This window comes from Miscanthus floridulus, chromosome 18 (genome assembly GCF_019320115.1).
Source record: "Miscanthus floridulus cultivar M001 chromosome 18, ASM1932011v1, whole genome shotgun sequence".
In the NCBI taxonomy this organism is placed as follows: domain Eukaryota; kingdom Viridiplantae; phylum Streptophyta; class Magnoliopsida; order Poales; family Poaceae; genus Miscanthus; species Miscanthus floridulus.
This window is the reverse complement of record NC_089597.1, coordinates 99,057,889-99,079,940: the sequence shown is the minus strand read 5'-3', so window position 1 is coordinate 99,079,940 and position 22,052 is coordinate 99,057,889. Positions and strand designations below refer to the sequence as shown.

Genomic DNA, 22,052 nt, shown 5'->3' with positions numbered 1-22,052 from the left:
ACTTGGAAATAGTTCCTAAAAGAGCCAAAACAGTAGGCTGTAAATGAGTCTACAAAACAAAACTTGACTATCAAGGGAATATAGAGAGATATAAAGCGTGACTTGTGGTAAAAGACTTTACGCAAAGAGAATGCATTGATTACAATGAGACATTTTCTACAGTCTCATGTAAGGATTCCTTCAGAATCATAATGGCATTAGTGGCACATTACGATTTAGAATTACATCAAATGAATGTAAATATGACATTTCTCAACGAGGACTTGGAGGAAAATGTTTACATGGCACAACTGAAAGATTTTGTCATAGAAGGAAAAGAACGAATGTGATGCCGCCTAAAGAAATCCATTTATGGATTAAAACAAGCTTCAAGACAGTGGTACTTGAAGTTTGATCAGACAATAAGGAATTTTGGGTTTAAAGAGAATGTAGAGGACAATTGTGTCTATGTAAAGTTTAAGAATGGGAAGTTTATCTTCCTTGTCCTGTATGTGGATGATATCTTACTTGCTAGTAGTGATGTCAGTCTACTACTGGAGATAAAGAAGTTTTTGTCCTCAAAATTTGATATGAAAGATCTTGGTGAAGCTTCGTTCGTTCTAGGGATCGAGATTCACCGAGATAGAAGTAAAGGGGTATTAGGATTGTTATAAAAGGCATACATATAAAAGATCTTAAAGAAATTAAATATGCACAAATGTAGTCCCTCACCTGCTCCTATAGTCAAGGGCGACAGATATGGGGATTTTCAATGCCCCAGGAATCAGTATGAGATCGTTCAAATGAAAACGGTTCCATATGCTTCAGCTGTCGGAAGCTTGCAATATGCTCAAGTATGCACGCGCCCTGACTTGACATTTGTTACCGTGTTACTTGGCAGATTCCAGAGCAATTCTGGAACAGAACACTGGAAATTAGTAAAGAAAGTCTTGTGTTATTTGCAAGGAACGAAAAGCCTCATGATGACGTATAGAAGATCAGATTCACTCCATATAGTGGGATATTCAGATTCTGATTATGCGGGAGATGATAGAAAATCCACGTTTGAATATGTATTCACTCTCGCAGGGGGAGCTATTTTATGGAAAAGCTCAAAGCAAACCGTCACTACATCGTCCATAATGTTTGCCGAGTTTGTAGCGTGTTATGAGGCAATGGGGCAGGTGAACTGGCTAAAGAAGTTTATACCCGGTTTGAAGGTGGTTGACGACATCTATAGACCACTTAAATTATACTGCGATAATAATCCGACAGTATAGTATGCTCACAACAATAAATCAAGTGGTGCTGTCATAAGTCTTGAGCATATACGTACCGAAAAGATGCTCACGGATCCGCTTATAAAAGGCTTACCACCCAACGTGTTCAGAGAACATATAGCCGGCATGGGTTTAAGGGAAAGTCTATAATTCCTGAACAAAAGAAAGCCCAAAGTTAAGTATCTATTTCAGAACAGAGTAGTGTGTTGTAACTGTTAAATTTATCGGCAATTGACCGTGACGATGAAACATGCTCTATGCGCTAATCTGTAATGGAATGAACAAAAGTAAATATATAAAATTGAAAGATGGTGTGAGATCAAGGGAGAGAATGTTAGTTTGATCTCCACCAATTGGCCTATGCCCTTGGATCAACGCCCTAATCAGGGGCGTCCAACCACTCTATGGTTAGTGGCCCCCCATCGCACAGCACTATAAAGAGAGGTGGGGACCAGGGCTCTAACTACGAGGTTGACCTGAGCCGCCGTAACCCACCAACAGCTAAACCTAACCTGATCTAAAGATGATGCTGCCAGCGACGGAAAGACCCACTGATTTCGCCGTCACCACCGGACCGCGGCACCTCGCGTCACCGTCGCCTCTGCATCGCCACCACTACGCTGTACTCCACCGTGCCGAGGTCCCACGACACCGGCGTCCACGCGGCTACGGCGCAACCGCGCCAGGGCAAAATAGAGAAATTAGTTTCTCCATCTAAGTAAGATATTTATCCTCTGAAACGTTTTAGAGGTACTGTGTTTTTACGAGACTTCAGTAGAAAAAAAGTCTGTCTAGCGCCACTTCGAGCACGAGCAGTGTTGCCGTTTTCACATGCTCAGAAAAAAATAATATATTGTCCACCTAATTTCTGGCTACCAGTTGCTGCCCTGGGATTGGGAATAAGATCAAGGTATATATTTATGGTTTTTCAGGTCAACTTTTGACCACTACTAATGCTTCTCCATCTCCTTGGTTGCTTCATCTTCCAGGGTTCCTCTTCTTCTTGATTGGTTTGTTGATGGAGGCTAGTGCAGGCTTTCCAGGAGCAGCTTCTCTTCACGCCTGAACGTCTTCTCCAGGTTAGCTGTTCCTTTGGTTATAACTGCTTGCTTCTTGTAAAAAAAAAAAACTCTGGACCTTGGGCCAGTGCTTTATGCTTGTGCTCTCCATGCTTTCCAATTTGTGTTCTTTTAAGATCCAAATGTTAGTTGGCTCAGTCATCATTGGACTATTAGTTTCTCCACTGCTCTCTTAGCTTTCTGGATGCTATCAGTACTAAGTATGTAAGAAATTTTAAAAGTTAATTAGTCCTAGGAATACCCATACATCAAAGTTTAATGGCCAGCGCGGATCTGGCCGCCCCGTGTGGGTCTGGCCGCACCACCGTGGGAGCAACGAAGCTCGACGTGCGCCGACGAACTGCAGGGCGCCGGCAGCAGCACATGGGCGCCCACCGCGGCCCGCACCAGCGGGAAGACCCACCGGTGCAAAACCGGCCAAAAAGCCACCCCGAGCCGATCTGCCAGGCAGAGCTTCCAGACCGCCGTTGGACGCCATATCCGGGTATGGAGTCCCCAGATCCAGCCGCCGGTGACCCCAAAGTCTAGGAGAATCGCCGACCAGCACCACCATGGCCATAGCCGGCGCCGAGGAGAGGAGAGGGAGGCGAAGAGGGAAAGGGCCCCGCCACCGCCATCCTTGTGACCGCACGGCTTGCCGGCGACGTGCTGGAGTGGCGGCGAGGCAGGCATAGGGCAGGGGAGGAGCTTCGGCGGGGACGGCAGGGTTCCACCCGAGCCGCTCACAGGGAGTGACACAGAGGCGAAGAGGTAACATATTCGCTTGGAAGGTGATGATCTTTCACCGTTGGACTATATATTGAAATATGTTCTGATATGTTAGATTAGAATCGTGTAATTTCGCCATTCTGGCTTCCTTATTTATAAGGGAGGCTTTTTGCCTACTAAGCAATGTGTTCAGCAATACAATTGACTCTTCCACCAATTCTATTCTTCCTATATGGTATCACGAGTCTAGGTACAAATTGTGAGTCGAGTTGCCGCTCGCTTTCGCACCGTGTGCCCTAGGAGAGACAATCTCCATAGGGGGTAGCACCACCGTATAGGCGGCGGATCCTATTGATCCGGCCATCGTTGTCGTCACCGCCAAGCAGCATATTGGCCCTACCACTTTGCACTGATCCCCGTCTTGGTGGGCTACCGTTGTTTAGGGTGTTGGCCGCCATTGTTGGAACGTCGGGCCACCACACCATGGTGGCTGACTGTCACATTGTCGCGACATCCAACCATTGCATCGCCCCCCAGCATGTAGCCACCATCTAATCTGCCACTGTCTATTTTCCGTTCACTTATTAGGGTTGAGTCGTCCACTACTTGTCAATCTCGCTCATATCTAATTTGATATTGGCATCGACTACATCGGCCTCTACCTTCTCAACCGTGCGACTAGGCCAGGCACACGATGCTGAAGAGATGCCTTCCCATGTCGCTTCTCAACCATCCAATCCGCACGTCTTCATGTCCATTTCGTCATTGCTACCACGATTCAGGATGCTTCCATCGACATCTTCCATTGTCATTTTGCCTCGTATGTACTCGATTTGATTAGCTGATTGTGCGTGATCCACCTGGCTCCCATGGCGTTCATTGTTGAGTACTACACGCATCTTCTCCAAGCAACAAGGTTGTTGCTGTGTCACCTCCTTGGGCCACAGCACCATCGCCCATATGTCTCATTGCCGTTGCATCTATATTGTTGCCCCCCTATGCATCGATGACTATGTGCACAATATCTATGCACCATATATCTACACCTGGTCTTTGTCATGCAGATCGGGCCGTCATCGCCGGCATCGAGGCCACCACCACATACCTTGCATCAAGGTTGCTTGTCTCTGAGCAAGATTGGCAACACTGGTGTGTGCCTAGCTTCTTCCACTACCTGGCAACCATGGCGCATGCTGTGTCCATCAACTTCCGCATCGACACTCTCGTTCTTGTACTATTTGCCTCAATTGCATTTGCCTCAAAGGCCCTGATTACTTCGACCTCGGCATCGCCTTCTTCCACTGCCTTAACGTGTCTCCGTCATCACCATGGCGCCTCTTGCACACACGGGTCATACGCGATCGTCTCGAGCTTGGATACCCTACCACTACTATATTTAGCATGACATTCCCGACCACGGCTACTCACCATCACTCTTGGCTACCTTGACATCAACACAAAGGGCTACCGCTTTGCTTGAGCAAACCTCTCGTCCAGTCTCACTTCATCCATAGCATCCATGATGCATCAGCCATTAGAGCACCTCCAGTGTATGTCCAAACCGAACCGTGGGAGGAGTATGGTTCGATTGGCACACTGGAGCAGTCGAACCATAGCGAATCTTTCTTCGGTTCGGAGGTTGCAGACGGTTCCAACGATATCGAATAGAAAAAATGAAAGAGCGAGTGGTAGCCATGCATGGGGTCTGAAGCCGGTACTTTGCTCTGCCAACAGACGAGAGAAAGCTGATGCCTTTTCATTTTTCTAATCTAAAGCGGAGGCCACCTACCGAACCAAACGCTGCAGCTATCGAACCATATCTCATCCTGACAATTTTCTCAGTTCGGTTCGATCTCGACACTGGAGGTGCCCTTATATGACTGCATTGTGATGTCAGATTGATTCAGTTTAATTCCTTCTCTGATCTCACCGTCTGTGTCATTCCTGCAGTGATTGTTGACATATGTTAGAGTATATTGGGATATCTTCAGATATGGTAGATTAGGATTGTGTAATCATGGCTTACTTATCTCTAAGGTTGGCTTCTTATCCCTTAAACACTGTACTTCTATATAATTTGCTCACTAGGCTCAGCAGTACAATTGATTGTTCCAAAAATTCTTTTCTTCCTATAATCACACAGGTGGTGCTTGAATAGAAGAGATATAATTCCTTTCATTTAGATAATGGAAGAATATCCGGCTTCATCCCCACAAGTGATGAATCAGACCAAAATTGTTACAGGACACAAATGCTTAAGCATCAACAGTCTCAGAAGCCAAATAAACTTAGTTTGTAATCCTAAATACGTAAGGCCACCCATGGGAAGCGAAGAAGGCCATTGTCGTTGACTCCGACATGCGACAAGCAAAGACGATCTATTGTTCCTTGCCATCACAACCCTACAATTGACTTTAAAGACAGAGCCAATAAGTTCCTCGGAGTAAGACCTGCACAAAGTTTTTAGGTTTACAATTGTCGAAAACAATTTCATTTCTTGCCAACCAAATAGACCAACAGAAGGCTGCTGCCCTTGTTAGTAAAAACATTTTTTTCCCTCCCTGTTTACACGAACTTTCAAAAAGGTTCGCAACACTGAGAGATATAATTCCTTAGACTGAACACTCTTTATTTGTGCAAATCATATCTTATGGCAAATGCATAAGTTGTCTTGAGTTTTTATATGTACGTTGACACATACTTTTGCCTTCTGTTGTACAGTTATCTTGTTGGCGGAAATCATTTATTTACAAGTTATAACAACACGCACTATATATGGCCCCTAGCATGTGGTTGGTCAAAATGTTTGCTATTATGTTTCTGTAGTCAGAATATTGTTTAGTGGGAAAAATGGAGGGCGAGTCTAGCACTTGTACATACGATGAACCGGAGAACATAATACTTAATGGAAGTTCAGGACCATGCAGTATACCGCTAGAATTTTTGAGGAGGATTACAAATAACTTCTCTGATGAGCGATTACTTGGTGAAGGTGGTTTTGGTAAGGTGTACAAGGTACGATTAAAATCATACCCTTTTTGTCCTCTTTAATCTATATATGTAACATTAACCATACTTCCCACATATGCAATAGTAAGAGATCTTTGAGTTTTGTCTTGGTTATCCATAGAGCGAAAAGAATATTTTCATCTTATTGTAAACTGTCTAGATACTTTGAAGCCACTTTTTATTTCAACAACAACAACAAAGCCTTTAAGTCCCAAACAAGTTCTACTTTTTAATATATTTTCAGTAAGTAGGGGTTCTGGCCCCTCCTGTTTCGTCAAAAGAAAAAAAAATAGTAACAGATTTTAAACAGGGAGTTCTTCAAAATGGAAAGATGGTTGCCATAAGAGGCTTGACCAGCTGTTAAAGCCTGGATTTCAGGAGAGGCAATTTGAGAATGAGGTTTATCATCTTATGAGGCTTAAGCACCCCAACATAGTACGATTTCTAGGCTACTGTTATGAAACACGGAATGAATGTGTAGAGCATGATGGAAAATACATTTTTGCTGAGATGCAACAAAAGTTGATCTGCTTGGAGTACCTGCCAAATGGAAGCCTAGATAGGCATCTTTCAGGTATGACAACTATAGCTTTCTTTAACTTCCAATTGATGTTCTCATATAATATGGAGTGTTTGTCAACTTATGATAGATGCTGAGATTGGTCATTTGGTCTATAAATGATATAAAACACTCAATATATATTTACACAGCTATTCCGTTTATTATCTTGAGCAGCTAGTTGATTTCTCATATGCCATTATTGAAGGGAAAATAACTTGGTTGGAAATTGCTTGCATTAACATCACTGTGGGAGTGTTAGTGTCTATATGAACTCTATCCTCCATAACTTAGGTCATCCTACCACAAATTTTCATTTGTTACTATTTCACTATTTCTGGACAAAACTTCTTAATTAGGTTTTACTAGCCCATCAACTTGTGCTCCTACAATGACTAAAATTTTAGCAGACAAAAGTATATTAGAAATCTGTTCTTAGTTAGTACCTACAATTAGTTAAAATTACTTGTGTATACGCGCACTCTCTCTGTTCTTTTTCTAACGATTTCCCAATATATAGATACTATGTTGCCTTTGTCCAATTGTGATAATATTATCAATTGCTCTATATGTTTTCTTTTCAATCCATCGATAGTTTTTCTCCTTCTACATATTACTTTATGTGTCTTAAGTATGTTGAAAACTTACATGTACATTGGAGGAGATCTTAGTTCATTTTAAATAATAGCAGAAATGGTAATTTAGATGTAAATTTAAGGGGAACTTACATTATCAGTAATAATCATCTCAGGCTAGAAAATTTTGGTACAAATTTAAGGATTTACTTTAGACTATGTTTCATTACAGCATACGTAAGTAATTTAGATGCATATATTTAGGACTACTCTACGTTGCTTTTTATGATGACAGTGGTGGGTAATTTCTCTTAACACAAAATAGATCCAATAGCTATTATTATCAATGATTGTTAGAATAAAGCGAATTGACTGCTGGATCTTTCTTATTTCTGTGAGGAAAATTTAGGATTTATCTATTAGCAGATCTTGTGATTAACGTGGAGGTTCAGTTAACTAGTAATAGTAAGATGTAGTATACCTTCTGGTTTACTATATCATCAGATGGAATGTCTAACTGCCTATTAGAAACTATAAGAAATGATGAAATAAATGCATTTGTGCATGCACATATGTATGGTGCCAGGAGATTACTGGACATAATTTGTTATGAGGTTGAAAGTTAAAAAAGGAAGTTGACATAGAGCTCCATTACAAATGCAGATGAATCTTCTGGACATAAGTGGCACATGCGCTACAAAATAATTAAGGGGATTTGCTGTGGTTTACTATATCTTCACGAGGAATGCCAATGCCAATTTGGTGCTTCCATAATTCACTTGGACCTGAAACCAGGAAACATATTGCTCGATGAATATATGGGGCCAAAAATTGTTGATTTTGGTCTGTCGAGACTCTTCGAAGATAACAAAACTCAAACGTGCGCTACTTCTCTTTTAGGGTCACTGTAAGTGCATTATCCGGTTGTTACCTATTGTTTCTAGAAATATGTTCTTTGTAGTTTTGTTGATATATGCAGTGGTTACATGGCACCTGAATAGTCACAGCTAAGGCAGACATATACAATTTGGGAGTAATAATCATAGAGATCATAACTGGGAGCAAGGTCAACATTTTCAGTTTCAGCTCTCCAACTTCCTGCCAGAAGTTTGTGGATGGTGTAGGAAATTGTGTTTATTATTTTACAGTTTATACACAGATGAAGGTCCTTGGATGGGAAATAGGTCTCTTTACATTTGATTTTTCATAGTATCATGCTCTGCATGCTAATTCTGCAGGCAATTAACAATTGGAGAAACAGGATGGGAGGAGCACCATCAGAAACAGATTGCAAACAAATAAAGTATTGTCTTGAAATCGGTCTAGGCTGCATCAAATTTAACCGAGAAGAAAGGCCTACATCAAGGGAAATTATAGAGAGACTTGACAGATGGGAAACAACAAATTGCAATGTCAACAGTGAGAGAAGGCCAGCTGCAGACCAGATATTGACGCATACGGAAGAGAAAGGATCAGTTAGCACAACTGGTTACGAAAGCATATTTTGTGCACTGCAGCCCAACATCACCGGCGTGAGAAGTACGGCCGCCGCAGACGACAACAGCAATACCAATACCAGGGCCGGCCAAAGACCTTATGGCTCGCTGAACAAGTCGCGACCGCGCGGCTTCTTCCATCGGCAGTTGTCGCACGTCATGAGATTTTTGACGCATCAGCTGTCGTGCGTACTTGTGAGAGACTCGTCACCCGAGGTCCCTACAGAGGAGTTCACCTTGGCGCGAATGGAGTCAGCGACCAAGGGCTTCTCACCGGATGGTATGATCGGAAACGGCAGCTTTGGCACTGTGTACCGCGGTTATCTTCCCGACGGGCGTGAGGTGGCCATCAAGCGTGGGTTACAGGAGAGCGAGTTCCTGTCCAAGGTGGCCTTACTGTCCCATCTCTGCCACAAGCACCTCATCAACCTCGTCGGGTACTGCGTGGGAAAAGAGTGCCTGCTGGTCTACGAGTACATGAAGAACGGCGCTCTCTGCAACCACCTCCACCCCAAGGTGTCGCCGTCCCCGGTAATGTCGTCATGGAAGCTGCGGATCAGGATCCTGCTGGACGCGTCCCGCGGCATCGAGTACCTGCACTCGTACGCCGTGCCGCCCATCATCCACAGCGACGTCAAGTCGTCCAACATCCTGCTGGATGCAAGCTGGCGAGCGCGTGTGTCTGGTTTCGGGCTGTCGCTCATGGAGTCGGAGGCGCAGGTGCACCACCGGTGCACCGTCAATGTCGCCGGAACTGTTGGGTACATTGACCCGGAGTACTACAGCCTACACCACCTCACCATGAAGAGCGACGTGTACGGCTTCGGCGTGGTGATGCTAGAGGTGTTGACAGGGAAGCCTCCCATCCTCAAGGAGGCTGAGGGCGCAAGCCCCTTGAGCGTGGTGGACTACGCCGTTCCCAGCATGCCGGAGCCGCGCGTGCCGGAGCCGGCTGCGCACGAGGCCAAGGCCTTGGAGCTGGTGGTCTACATCGCGGTGCACTGCGTTCGGTTGCAAGGGAAGGACCGGCCAGGGATGGAAGGCATCGTTGCCAACCTCGAGACCGCGTTCGCGCTCTGCGAGGGCAACTTTGATGGCGATCTCGTCAAAAGCCCGTCCAGCGACAGCCTCCCTGTCATCACGCCCATTGATCAGGATTGAGGAGATTAATTAGTTTGATAATCTTTTTCCAGTGTTGTTAAGAGGAGCTCGAACCCGTTATTATCCTGGGAAGAAAAGGTGTTCAAATAATCAAATTCGATGCTCAGTTGGCAACTTTTTTCTCTCTGGAGGCATCATGTAGTTTTCTCACACACGTTTTTCTCGATGAAACTATACATGATTGTATTACCCTGTTTTGCTTCGTCCTTCACAACCAAACATGAAACTTATTCGGTATTCTCATGCCTGATCATGGATTGATAAGTTTCCAGAAGCGGCATCGTGCTGTTTCTGCACAGTAGTACTACTCACTAAAACATGACTTGCAACCAGTGGCGGATATAGTTGGCCAAACGGACGGCACGACCGGTACGGTTTGGCAGTGCCGTGTCACCGTGCCTGCTCCTCGGCCTAGACACGACAAGCCATGCCGTGCCATGCCAGTGGGCACAGTGGCCCAACGTGTTAGTGTTGCGCCCAGGCACAGTGGCCCAACACTACCGGAAAAACGTCCTTTGCCCAGAGCCGCGATTTTCGCCGAGAGCAAAAACGCGAGATCTCGGCAAAGAAACCGTTTGCCAAGCGCAGCTCTCGGCAAACACGGGCCGTCGGGAACTCACAAAATTGCCGTGGGCCTGCATCTCGGCAAACAACAACTCTCGGCGAAGTGGGCCATTTTGCCGAGAGCCCCGCTCGGCAAAAAATGACCTTCGGCAAAATGGGCCTTTGCCGTGGGCCGCACTCTCGGCAAAATCAGGCTCTCGGCAAAACATTGCCGTGGGCCCATCGCCGTGACTTGCCCTGACGGCGTCACCACTTTGCCGAGAGCCCCAACGTTATGGCTCTCGGCAAAACTGTTTGCCGAGAGCTGCTCTCGGTGAATATTTGCCGAGAGCCCCTCCCAGGCTCTCGGCAAACGTGGTTTCTATATTTCATGTGCATGTGTTTCTCTTCTCCTAACTCTCTCCAATTAAATTGTTTTTTCTTTCATATGCTCCAAACTTTTTTTCTCTATACACATACTACAGGTTGTACTCAATATTAAAATTTTGTGTATTTTTGTAATTATTTGCTATATATAATTAATTAATTGCATTTCAAGGAGTTTTTTTAATCGATTAAAATTTGAACAGCGATTGATTTAAACACGGGAACAAATTAAGTAGAAAATGATATTCATGCTATTTATGCATTATTGGGGGCAAATAACATCTTGTTGACGTTTTTTTCACCTTTTATTTTACGAATCGAAGACCACGAACATATGTCGCCGAACGATTTAAAAATTCTTAATAAAAGGAAACGAATTCGGAAAATTGTGATATTTGCAATGAAGTCATGGTATCACACTTGGAGGCTGTGGTAAAAAATTGAAAATGTTTCGCACAAGTGGTTGCGTATGATTCTTACAATCTGAGACATCTCCGAATAAGTTTCATAAAGTTGAGAAGGATCCACTAGGATTTTCAAACAATGTCACGGTCGAATTAGTTTTGGAGTTCCAAACTTTTTGTATAGCCATTAGAGAGCATAAGTTGCAACACGGCAAAATTTCGTATTTTTCCGGAGCCGTTTGCTATTTATTAATTTTTTTTTGGATATTCTTTGCCGAGAGCTTCAGGGGATTGCTCTCGGCAAAGCTTCTTTGCCGAGAGCAACTGGGCCCGCTCTTGGCGCAGATTTCTTTTTTTTTTACCTAGCCTGGATCAATGGTTTGCCGAGAGCTGCTCTTGGCAAATATTTAATTTTTTTTGAGAAATATCATTTTTTGTTCAGTTTGTTAGACGAATAAAAAATATTTAAAAAAACTTTTCTTTGCCGAGAGTAGCTCTCGGCAAACAATAAATTTTTTTTTAAATATTTTTTTGTGCAGTTAGCTAGTTAAAAATTTCGAACGAAATTTGAAAAAAAAAACTTTGCCGAGAGCCGGATCGGGGGGCTCTCGGCAAAGGTGGAAGGTTTGCCGAGAGCCTCCCAGATCTGGCTCTCGGCAAAGTGCCTTCCCACTTAACCGTTTCGGGCCTTATCTCTCTCACTCTCTCGCCGCCGCAGCCCCGCAACCCGCTCCTGCTCGCCCCAGCCCGCCACGCCCGGCCGCGCGCGCGCCGCCGCCGCTCCGCCCGAGCCTCGCCGCCGCCGCGAGCCACGCCGTTGCCGCGAGCTACGCCGCCGCCCGAGCCACGCCGCCGCCGGAGCCACACCGCCGCCGCAGCCCGGCCGCGCGCGCTGCCGCCGCCGCTCCGCCCGAGCCTCGCCGCCGCCGCGAGCCACGCCGTCGCCGCGAGCTACGCCGCCGCCCGAGCCACGCCGCCGCCGCAGCCCGGCCAGCCCGCCCCATCCCGCCACGCCCGCCCACGCGCACCGGCGGCGGTCGCCGACCCGCCCCAGCCCCTCCACGGCCGGCCAGGCCGTCCAAGCCCGCCCAGCCCCAGCCACGCCACGCCCCGGCGCCGGCCGCGCCCCTCCTCTCCCGCCCCGCCGCGCGCGCCCCTCCTCGTCCTCGCCCTCGGGCTTGTCCTCGCTCGCGCCCTGACTCGCCCTCGCGCGCGCCCCGATTCGCCCTCGTCCTCGCCCGCGCCCCTCCTCGTCCTCGCCCTCGGGCTCGTCCTCGCCCGCGCTCTGACTCGCCCTCGCGCGCGCCTCGACTCGCCCTCGGCCTCGGCCTCGTCCTCACCGTCGGCCTCGCCCTCGGCCTCGCCATCGCCGCGGAGAGGAACAAGGTATACTAAGTAGTATTAGTGGTAGTAGTAGTGAGTAGTAGTTAGTAGTTGTAGTAGTGGTATTAGTAGTGGTATTAGTAGTAGTTAGTAGTTAGTAGTTGTAGTAGTGGTATTAGTAGTGGTAGTAGTAGTTAGTGTAGTTGTAGTTGTAGTTGTAGTAGTTAGAGTAGTAGTAGTTGATAATTAAGCTGCATGTGGTTCCTTGATATATATGTGGTTGTCGGCCATCGTGCCGTGGTTTTCTTTCAGGTTTGGAAACCTCACCGTTCAGGGGAGATGCTGCCGAATTTTTGAGTTGATGTTATTTTCCTTCTTTCTTTCTTTTTGCAGGAGCCGAGTTAGAGTAGTAGTAGGTGATTGTGCAAAGATGGCGGGCCGCAGAGCTTTGCGGGCGGTCAGGTCGCTTTACGAGAGCATCCCCGAGCGCATCAGTCAGTACACCGAGGCGGCAAGGGGAGTCCATGGGGCAGACTGGGATCCGCACACCGCGGACATTGACGGTGACATCGTCATGAGGGTGGGAGGAGGCAAGAAGCATGGGCGGTACCTCATCGGCAACAGCACGCTCGACCCGCACACCACTCCCACTCTCTCACAGGTCCGGACAAGCAGCACGAGCGGTAGCGTGCCCATACGCCCAAGGCAGGACACTTCAACGCATCGTGTAGCAGCACTACAGGTTATTTCTGTTTTATTCGTTGTTCATTGGTTTTACATTCCTCGAAATTGCTTGTAACAATGCGGTGAAAAATTATAGGCCCAGGTGCATGCGCTCGAGGAGCATAAGGCTAGGGTGGAGGAAGAGCGACAGAGGGAGCGGGAGGCCGAGCGACAGAGGTGGGAGGCCGAGCGGGCGAGGTTTGACGCCTTGGCTCAGTACGTGGCAAGTCTTGGCGTCACGATGGGTCGTCCAGCGCCACTAGAGTTGTTCGCTCCTCCACCGCCTTACCCATACCCGCCTTACTCATACGTGAGTTCAACTTCTCTAACAAAAGCTCTTTAATGTGCATGTCGGCCATCGGGCCGTTGATATGTGATGGGAGGCCTTCGTGCCGTTGATATATATGTGTGCCGGCCATCGTGCCGTTGATATGTGGTGGGCGGCCATCGTGCCGTTGGTTTTCTTGCAGGTTTTGAAAACCCCACCGTGCAGGGGAGGTGCTGCCGAAATTTTGATGTGTCTAGGCTTAGATTACAATTTTATACCTAGTTCTGCAAATTTTGACTTGTCTACGCTTAGATTACAATTATATGCCTTAGTATTACTATAATTACTAATTTTTCTTCTCCTTTGTGCAGAATCAATCAGCGGGTTCGAATGATGTGCCTGAGCAGCCGCCGTCGGGAGGGTCGTGGCACCAACCGTATCCACAACTTCCGCCGCATCAGCAGCCGTCGGGAGGGTCGGGGTACCAGCCGCATCAGCCGCCGTCGGGGTACCAGCCGCCGCATCAGCAGCCGCCGTCGGGGTACCAACCGCCGCAGCAGCAGCCGCCGTCGGGAGGGTCGGGGGGGTGGGAGCCTTGGGGGTGAGCCTGTTGTTCTTCATCATGTATTAGCACTTTGTGACATGAACTTGTGTGAGATGAACTTAGCACTTTGAGATGGACATGTGTTTAGATGGATGACATATTTGTGATATATGTGATGTGGATGACATATTTGTGATATATGTGATGTGGATGATGTGTTATATTTGTGAAATATGTGTTGTTGAAGCTGGAAATATAAACAAAAATAAAAAAAATGCTCTCTGGACTCTTTGCCGAGAGTAAGGCTCTCTGGGCTCTCGGCAAATCTTCCTCTTTGCCGAGAGCCTAGCTCTCGGCACATATGCCTCTTTGCCGAGAGCTTGGTTCTCGGCTCTCGGCAAACCTATTTTTTTTTTGAAAACCACCTCCGCAAATATTTGTTTTTTTTTAACAATTCTTTGCCGACGGTCGCTCTCGGCAAAGAAGTTCTTTGCCGACGGTAGCTCTCGGCAAAGAAGTTCTTTGCCGACGGTCGCTCTCGGCAAAGAAGCTGTCACACCGTTAGCGTTCGTGTGGCCGTTACTAGGGCAACCCAGTTTGCCGAGAGCTATAGTTAGCCGAGAGCCTTGACATTACTCTCGGTAAATATTTTGCCGAGAGAGGCTCTCGGTAAAGAATCCTTTGCCGGTAGATGTTTTGCCGACGGCTCTTTGCCGAAAGCTGCTCTCGGCAAATAGGTTGCCGAGCGTGAACTCGTCTTTGCCGAGAGAGGCTGGGAGTCCGGTAGTGCAACATGTTAGTGTAGTGCCGTGATATTGTCCGACGGTAGCCAGTTCGTCGTCCATATTGCTGCCGTTTCCCCTGTGCCAATGCGCCGTATCAGACCCGCCTGTAATACCTAGTGGACATCAACAATCAAGGTCCAGACGTGCGAAGGAGACTACCCCAACTCTACCTCCAAAAATTCCCCTCCTGGGTAATAGAAAGCTTTGAGAACCCTTGCGCTCAATGAATTCGGTTCTTATAGCATTCGCCAAGCTTGCTTGGTCAGAACCGCAAGGTTAAACAGCTCCATATCACAAAAACCCAGTCCGCCCATAGACTTGGGTTTAACCATCTCACCCTAGGCCACCCAACAAGTCTTCCTCTTGCCATCTTTATAGCCCCACCAAAAATTCCTCAGCAAGCTAGTCAGGTGCTCACAGAGTCCCTTTGGTAGCTTAAAACACGACATCGAGTAAGTGGGGATCGCCTGGGCTACTGCTTTGATCAAAATTTCTTTGCCGCCTGCGGACAAGCATTGCTCCAGCCATCCCTCAACACTGCTCCACACCCTGTCCTTCAAATATTTAAAGGTGTGGCAGTGTCACAGGCGGCACAGGAGGCACCGGGTCTGTGCAACCATGGAAAACCGCAGGATGGCCTCGGCGTTGTCTAGAGCAGCGTCCCACTGGATGTAGCACCAGGACAAACTGGGGCGGGTGGCGAGTGCCCCTGGCAGCGCGTCGGCGGAGGTGGTTGCGGAGCTGTGTCCCAGCGAGTGCGGCGACGATGGTCCATGCACGCCCCTGCGTCCCGGCGAGCGCGGTGGTGTCGGGCCGTGCGCGCCCCGTGGAGTTTCCGGCGAGCTTGCCGGGGATGGGGTGCGGCCGCCAGCGCCTTGCGGCGTTCCCGAGCTCGGGCTCGTGTCGCGGCCTCTTGCAGTACCGCGCGAAGTGCCTAAAGCCATGGCATCTGAAGCACCGCTTGGGAAGCCTGCAGGTGGCGACGCGGTGAGCCGTGGACAGGCAGTTCAGGCAGCGGCCGTCGACCTCGACAGGAAGCTGGGCAGCTGGCGCGGACCGGCGCCGTGAACTTCGTCGCCCGCCCCGCGGCGCTGCTGAGCCGGTTGCGACGGCTGCACCGGCTGGTCATGTGATGTTTTGGATAACTGATGAAACCTACTTGACTAATCCTTGATGTAAATGTGTAGACTAGATAGGATGGTCCAAGGCAGAGCAAGATAAAGTCCACGGTGATGATGGTGGATATGTGATGATCAAATTCTAAACTTGGAAAAGAAGAAAGAGAAAAATAAATTGGACTCAAAACAAAGGTATATTTGATATGGTCATTTTGTTTTGCCACTCAAGACACCAAGTGAGTGTGAGTGAGTTTAGGATAGATAGTCATACTATGAAGAGAGAATAATCATGGTTAAAGCGGTTGTCAAGTGCCACTAGGTGACGTGATTCATGCATATGCATTATGACCTTGTGTGCTAACAATTAACCCTTGAAAAATGCTTAAAAATGCTAACACACGTGTACTTTGGTGAGACACTTTGTGGTTAGCAACTTGAAAGAAAGGGTGAAGTAGTTAAAGAGATAGAAAAAGAAAAGGAGGAGAAAACAGGGACTAGACCCTGGCTGCTAGAGTGACCGGACTCACACCGTAGGCCGAGGGCAAGGGTTTTGCTCCGGACCCTGTCGTGAAGGGCGACCAGACCCTGATCACTGGGTCCGGTTGCGGCGCAGTTGGGCGCGATGGCAACGTGGCGCAAGGAGATGGACCGGACCCTATTGTTGGTGGGTCCGGACGTAGGCGAGAGTCCGAAGAATTATTTGTTAAAACAGAGAGCAGTGATTTCTCTCCGGACTCTACTGTTCAATGTCCGGACCCTCTGACCGGACTCGGTCTGGAGGGGTTTTGGCACTCGATATCGTTACTGGAAGTGACCGAACCCTGAGCGATGACAAACCAGACTCTGACATGCGAGTCCGGTCCGGAGTCAACTACGTGCGCGCGGTGTGCTCGGATGCAGGCAGCGAAGCGACTGGACCTGGGGGCCTAGGTCCGGTCCGGAGTAAACTAACACGCGTGACTTAACTGTTGAGATCTGATGCTCGCCGTTGATTAGAGATGACGCGTGGCTGCATCCAAGCGACCGGACCCGGTGAGTTGGTCCGTACTAGACTCTGTTAGGGTCCCGTTAGTGTGCAGTAAGCCCAATAAAAAAGTATAATGGCTCTATTCTTTTGGTGCTCTATAAATTGTTGTTGGCCGGCTCTAGCTCAACTCTTGGACATTTTGATCATCCTTACATTCATTTGAGCTGAGCCAAACCTCTCCCACTCATTCTGTTGCTTGGTTCTGCATCCAAAGTGAGTTGGGAATGATCCAAAGTGCATTTGCTTGAGTGATTGCATCTAGTGACATTTGGGGATCGTTTTGCTGCGGTTTTCTTATTACTCTTGGCGTTTGCCGACGCCTAGACGGCTTGGAGCAGCGGAGGAGTGTTGGCTCGAGTTGGTGATTGTTCGAGGCCACACCTTGTTCGTAGCTCGTAGATCCTCATCTTGTGTTGGTTGTGCGGCACCCTGTTGCGGGTTAGGCGTGTGATGCCTATAAACGCGCGAATCTCCAAGTGGGTGTATCGCTACAATAAAGACGTAACTTGCCGGCAAGCAAGTGAACAGGGCCGGTCCTGAGTATTTTTGACCTAGAATGAAACTAAAATTTTAGACCTTTTTATATAAACATGATAATACTACTCGCACTACTCATTGCTAGTATATATATACACATGTATAAAATGTTACTAATAAGCAGTTAAATAAATGCAAAAGTAATATTTATATAAAATAATTTGTATATATCTATCTATCTATACTATAAAGTAACGAAGGAATTGAAAATCTATTATCACCATAAAAAAATCCCTATCCACCTTAAATTGACATGTAGACCCACGAGAGAAAGATGACATAAACATATAAAACATAGGTGTTTCACAGTGAAGACAACTGCTACTTTGCGTTTTGTTTCGGGTTAATTGGATCCATGCCATTATAATTTTTAATGTTTGGAGAAACGTCATTACTATTCGTCTATTTTGAAGCATGTCATTATAATTCTTCGTTTCCTACAAAAATGCCACAAAATACGTATGGACACCGTCTGGGCCCAGCTGCAGGCATATACGAAGACGTATACTTCATCTCCCCTGTCACTGACATGCGGGCCCCACATGTCATCTTCTCCCTCTCCTCATCTCTCTCTCCGGCTCTCTCTCTCCATCCCGACGCGGCCACGGCGGGCGCTGCTGGTGGCGGCGACTGCTGGCTTGCGGGTGAGCCGACGAGCCGCTGTCATGACCCCGCGCGCCGCGGGCGAGCAGCCAGCGACGGGAGCGCCACAGCCGAGCAGTAGGTGCGGCCGGTGCAGAGCTCTCCTCCCGGGCGGCGCGCCGAGGACACGGCCCGCGCGGAGCTCGTGGCCTGACCGACGTGCTGCTGCTCGCCCGCTTGCTCGCCCGTGGCGTGTTGCTGCTGCTCGTGGGCTGTCTTCCTCTCTGTTCTCTCCCGTGCATACTCTGCACATGGCTTGCTCGCCGGCGTGGGCTCGGAGTTGAGCTAGGGGCCACGAGATACGCTAGGGAGAGATGCAAACAGAGAAGGAGCTCACCACGACGCCGATGGTGGGCTTCTTGTCGTCGAATGTTGACCGGAGAGGGAGGGAGCCGAGGCGAGGCGGACGACAACTCTGGTGAGCTCGCGGCGAAGGTGTTGCTGGCGTGGGTTGATGCGAAGGAGCGGTTTCACGGACTCGTAGTGCCTCTGCGAACTCGACGGAGGAGGAAATGAGGTCGGAGGTGGTCGGAGCGTAGAGAACAGTGAGCTCAAACCGAGCTCGGCAATGGCGGCTGTGCCGGCGGAAATGGGTGCTGGAGAGTGGGGAAGGGCTCGGGTAGTGGTGGAGCGGTGGAGGCGTGTGCTCATGGTGCCGAGGCCCAGCTTATATAGGGCAGAGAGGGAGCGAAGAGGAGCCGATCGCGAGCTCAGAGGCATGCCGCCCATGGCGGCTACGATTGGCGCGCCCGAGGTGTGCGGATGGCGCTGCGACTGCTGCGAGGGTAGGGGGGACGTGGAAGGAAGGGAGGGGGCCTGGTCCTCGCGGCGGGCGAGCTTGGTCGCGGCAGAAGCGGAAGGAGATGGGTTGCTGCTCGTGGGCTGCCAGCGTGCTGCTGCTCGCCGTGGCCGTGGCCGCGTCAAGATGGAGAGAGAGAGGAGGAGAGGAGGAAGAAGAATATGACATGTGGGGCCCGCGTGTCAGTAACAAGGGAGATGAAGTATACGTCTTCGTATACGCCTGCAGCTGGGCTCAGGCTGTGTCTATACGTATTCAGTGACATTTTTGTCGAAAACGAAAAATTATAATGACATGCTTTAAAATAGACGAATAGTAATAACGTTTCTTCGAACATAAAAAAAAAATTATAATGGCATTGATCGGATTAACTTTTGTTTGACCGTCAACAATCCTTACCCGCCCGCCGTACCCGCATCCCCCTCTGTGTCGCTTTTTCCTTCGCGCGGCCCCTCACTCCAACCGTCCCGTCCCGAACGGTCGTCACTCCGTCCCAATGTCACCGTCCGTTCCTCAAGGTCGAGGAGGCGCTTCAAGTCCGCCGCCGTGGCGGAGTCGAGATGTCGCGCGCCCTGACACTCACGCGGCCAGCGCAGGGTGGGGACAGGGAAGCCCGGTCCTGATGCCCGTGCAGAAGTCGAGGCGGCGATGGAGGATGCGGACGACGGGGCCGATCGCGACGCGCCAACCGGCAACCGCCTCCAGAGCACAGCGAGGAAGGAGAGGCCAAACAAGGGGAAACCGAAGGGGTCGGCGGAGGCGCAGGAGCCAGCGGCTGCCGACGACGATGTGTGCACGGAGGAGCCATACTCGGAGGAGATGGTGGAAGAAGCGGCCGCGTTGGAAGTCGAGGAGGAGAAGGCCAAGGCCGGAGGAGGATGGTCGGCGGAGAAGGTTGGGGGCGAGGAAGCGGGTGGCACGGCCGAGCTCGGAGAGAAGGGCGGATGCTGCGGAGGACCACTTCGTGGGGGAACCGAAGCCAGACCACGAGGCGAAGCAAAGATGGCCGGAAAGGTACAATACCAGGTAAGGCGTTTCTCGCAGGATGCAGACTTGTTATTCATCTCCAAATGTCGCTTGGTTCTGTAGACCGTTCTAGTTTATCAATCCTCATCTTGTTTCACCAGATCATTCATAAAGAGGTCACTATCAGATGGTAACATATTGTTGGGGAAACTAACTGTAATAACAAGGAAACAAAACAACACAGAATTGCTCCCAATGCAACAGCTGGACGATAGTAGAGAACCTTCTGATTCTGCGCCTGAGATCTGCATATGCGCAATGATTCTGCTGTATTTTATACACAGTTAGCTTTTACTGCTGGTGTTGCAGGTTTACTACACTAAAAGTGCGTCATTTTTGCTGAAAGACATCTAAAAACTTATCTTTGCTGCTGGACACAACAAAACCATGTATATTTGGTGTGCTTAATGGATTTTCTTTGAACATTTGCTCAAAAGAATTGGCATGTAATTGAACACATCACACCTGTAATACTGCATATCAGATTAGAGCAACAAAGCCTTTTGGGGTTGACCAATTACACTTGTTTGCCTACTACTATTTCTTTGTGAACTATGTACCGCACAAAGCTAAAGTGTGCTGGTTTCAATAGGTTAAAATATGCTTAGTGAATAAAATAAACTTAAGAAAGCAAGGCACTTTTGAACCTACCTTCAGCTTAATTTTTTGTTCACCAATTCTAATCAGTTACTTGTCAGTAGCAGCCATACTATCTTGTGTTCGGTCCACTATATACTTTGTCCTTCTAGATTTTGAATGATGTAGATGCTGTAGTCCACAATTGTGTCATTTTCTCCCAATTTTCAGTGTATTATTTTTAGATGTGATAGTACTTTAGGAGTAGCATATACTTAAATAAATGCATGGTGGTAGTGTGATTTCAATCCGATTAGATATATGAAATCATTTATTAATTGTTTTGTTTTGATTTCCTTGCAGGTCTCCCATTCCATGGCTTGATGGTGAGTTCATCGACTCTTTGTGGTGTCGTCCGAATTCAAAGTGGGACCAAACGTCCGTGAGCTGTTGACAACAAGCGAGAATGGTATTTAAATGCCGATGAATCTCGATCATTCATATTTGTGTGATTTAGGTTTAGCATTGTTTCAAAAAATTTTAAGGTCTATCAATTTCCATTGATTTTCTCATGAATCAGATCTTGGGTACCGTAAAAGGCTGGTGGACTGCCTATCGCCTAGGATAGTGGCTACAGAGAAATAGTTTGAATGATCTTCGCCTACCAACTTCAACGTCATTCATGTAAAATTATGGTTTGATAAAAAGGTATGTGCTAATTGTTCACCTATTCTGCTCCCAGTACAATTTTGTGAAATTTATTTAGAAAACAGTATTCCAAATGTTGCCTCCACAAGCTGCTCGTGCAAATGCCGCACCTAGATAGAGCTAACTGAGGTCTCTGGCCTCTCCTGAGAAGTGGTTACGTCAGCCTAATTAGTTTCATGTAATTTGCCTGTTGAACCTTTGCGTAACGTGCAGTGCAGTTTTTCCAATATATTATGACAGGAATACCAGCTTCAAGCTTACATCTATTGGATGGATTAGAATCAATTGAAGAAGGCACTGTGGAGACCTGTCTAAGCGCTCCAAGTTTTTTCTCTATTCAGTTATTGTTTCAGTTATTTGCATTTTTTATCCTTATTATTGAGATCAATTGGTAATCTTTATCACATAGCTGTGCTCAACATTTTAGTTCATTTGAACAATTGAATTGAGACATTTGTATCCCCTTGCATAATGTTATATATGTACGACAAGGAAATATGTTGACATCAAACCTGTGATAAAGAACAGAATAAATGGTTCTTTCTCACATGATATTGTTAGTCTAAAATAGAAAAAAGAGTGTCTACATAAAGTTTGAAGTCCACCTTTTGACAATAACCCCTCATGCAGTGCAGGGACTGTGTTGCAGTGTCACATGAAGTCTTTTGGAAAATAAATTGAATTCTTAGTTCTTCGCATGGTAGAGAACCTAATGTGTGGACTCCATTGAACTATGCCATACTATGTGTTTGAGTAGACATTGAATTTAAAAACTGAAGCCCTAGATATATTTTTT

The 22,052-nt window shown here is 47.7% G+C and overlaps 2 protein-coding genes and 1 pseudogene across 3 annotated transcripts; all 3 read left to right on the top strand.

Annotated features, from left to right (window-relative positions):
* Positions 1 to 5,896: 5,896 nt before the first annotated feature.
* Positions 5,897 to 9,846, top strand: LOC136524250 (uncharacterized; annotated as a pseudogene).
* A 1,338-nt stretch (positions 9,847 to 11,184) lies between these two features.
* Positions 11,185 to 14,099, top strand: LOC136524249 (uncharacterized). Its single transcript, XM_066517690.1, has 4 exons — positions 11,185 to 11,208; positions 11,899 to 12,566; positions 12,897 to 13,164; positions 13,866 to 14,099. Exons 1-4 carry the CDS (start codon positions 11,185 to 11,187, stop codon positions 14,097 to 14,099), a joined length of 1,194 nt encoding a protein of 397 aa, XP_066373787.1.
* Positions 14,100 to 19,440: 5,341 nt separating this feature from the next.
* LOC136519458 (DNA (cytosine-5)-methyltransferase 1-like) lies at positions 19,441 to 21,713 on the top strand. Of its 2 annotated transcripts, XR_010774924.1 has the most exons (4): positions 19,441 to 19,972; positions 20,912 to 21,017; positions 21,129 to 21,256; positions 21,497 to 21,713. XR_010774924.1 is itself a non-coding variant. In XM_066512860.1 (3 exons), the coding sequence occupies exons 1-2, from the start codon at positions 19,595 to 19,597 to the stop codon at positions 20,930 to 20,932; spliced, it is 399 nt and encodes a 132-aa protein (XP_066368957.1). In that variant the 5' UTR covers positions 19,441 to 19,594; the 3' UTR covers positions 20,933 to 21,017; positions 21,129 to 21,713. The 2 variants fall into 2 exon arrangements, 1 of the variants encoding a protein (XP_066368957.1); XM_066512860.1 differs by having other exon boundaries at positions 21,129 to 21,713.
* Positions 21,714 to 22,052: the final 339 nt, after the last annotated feature.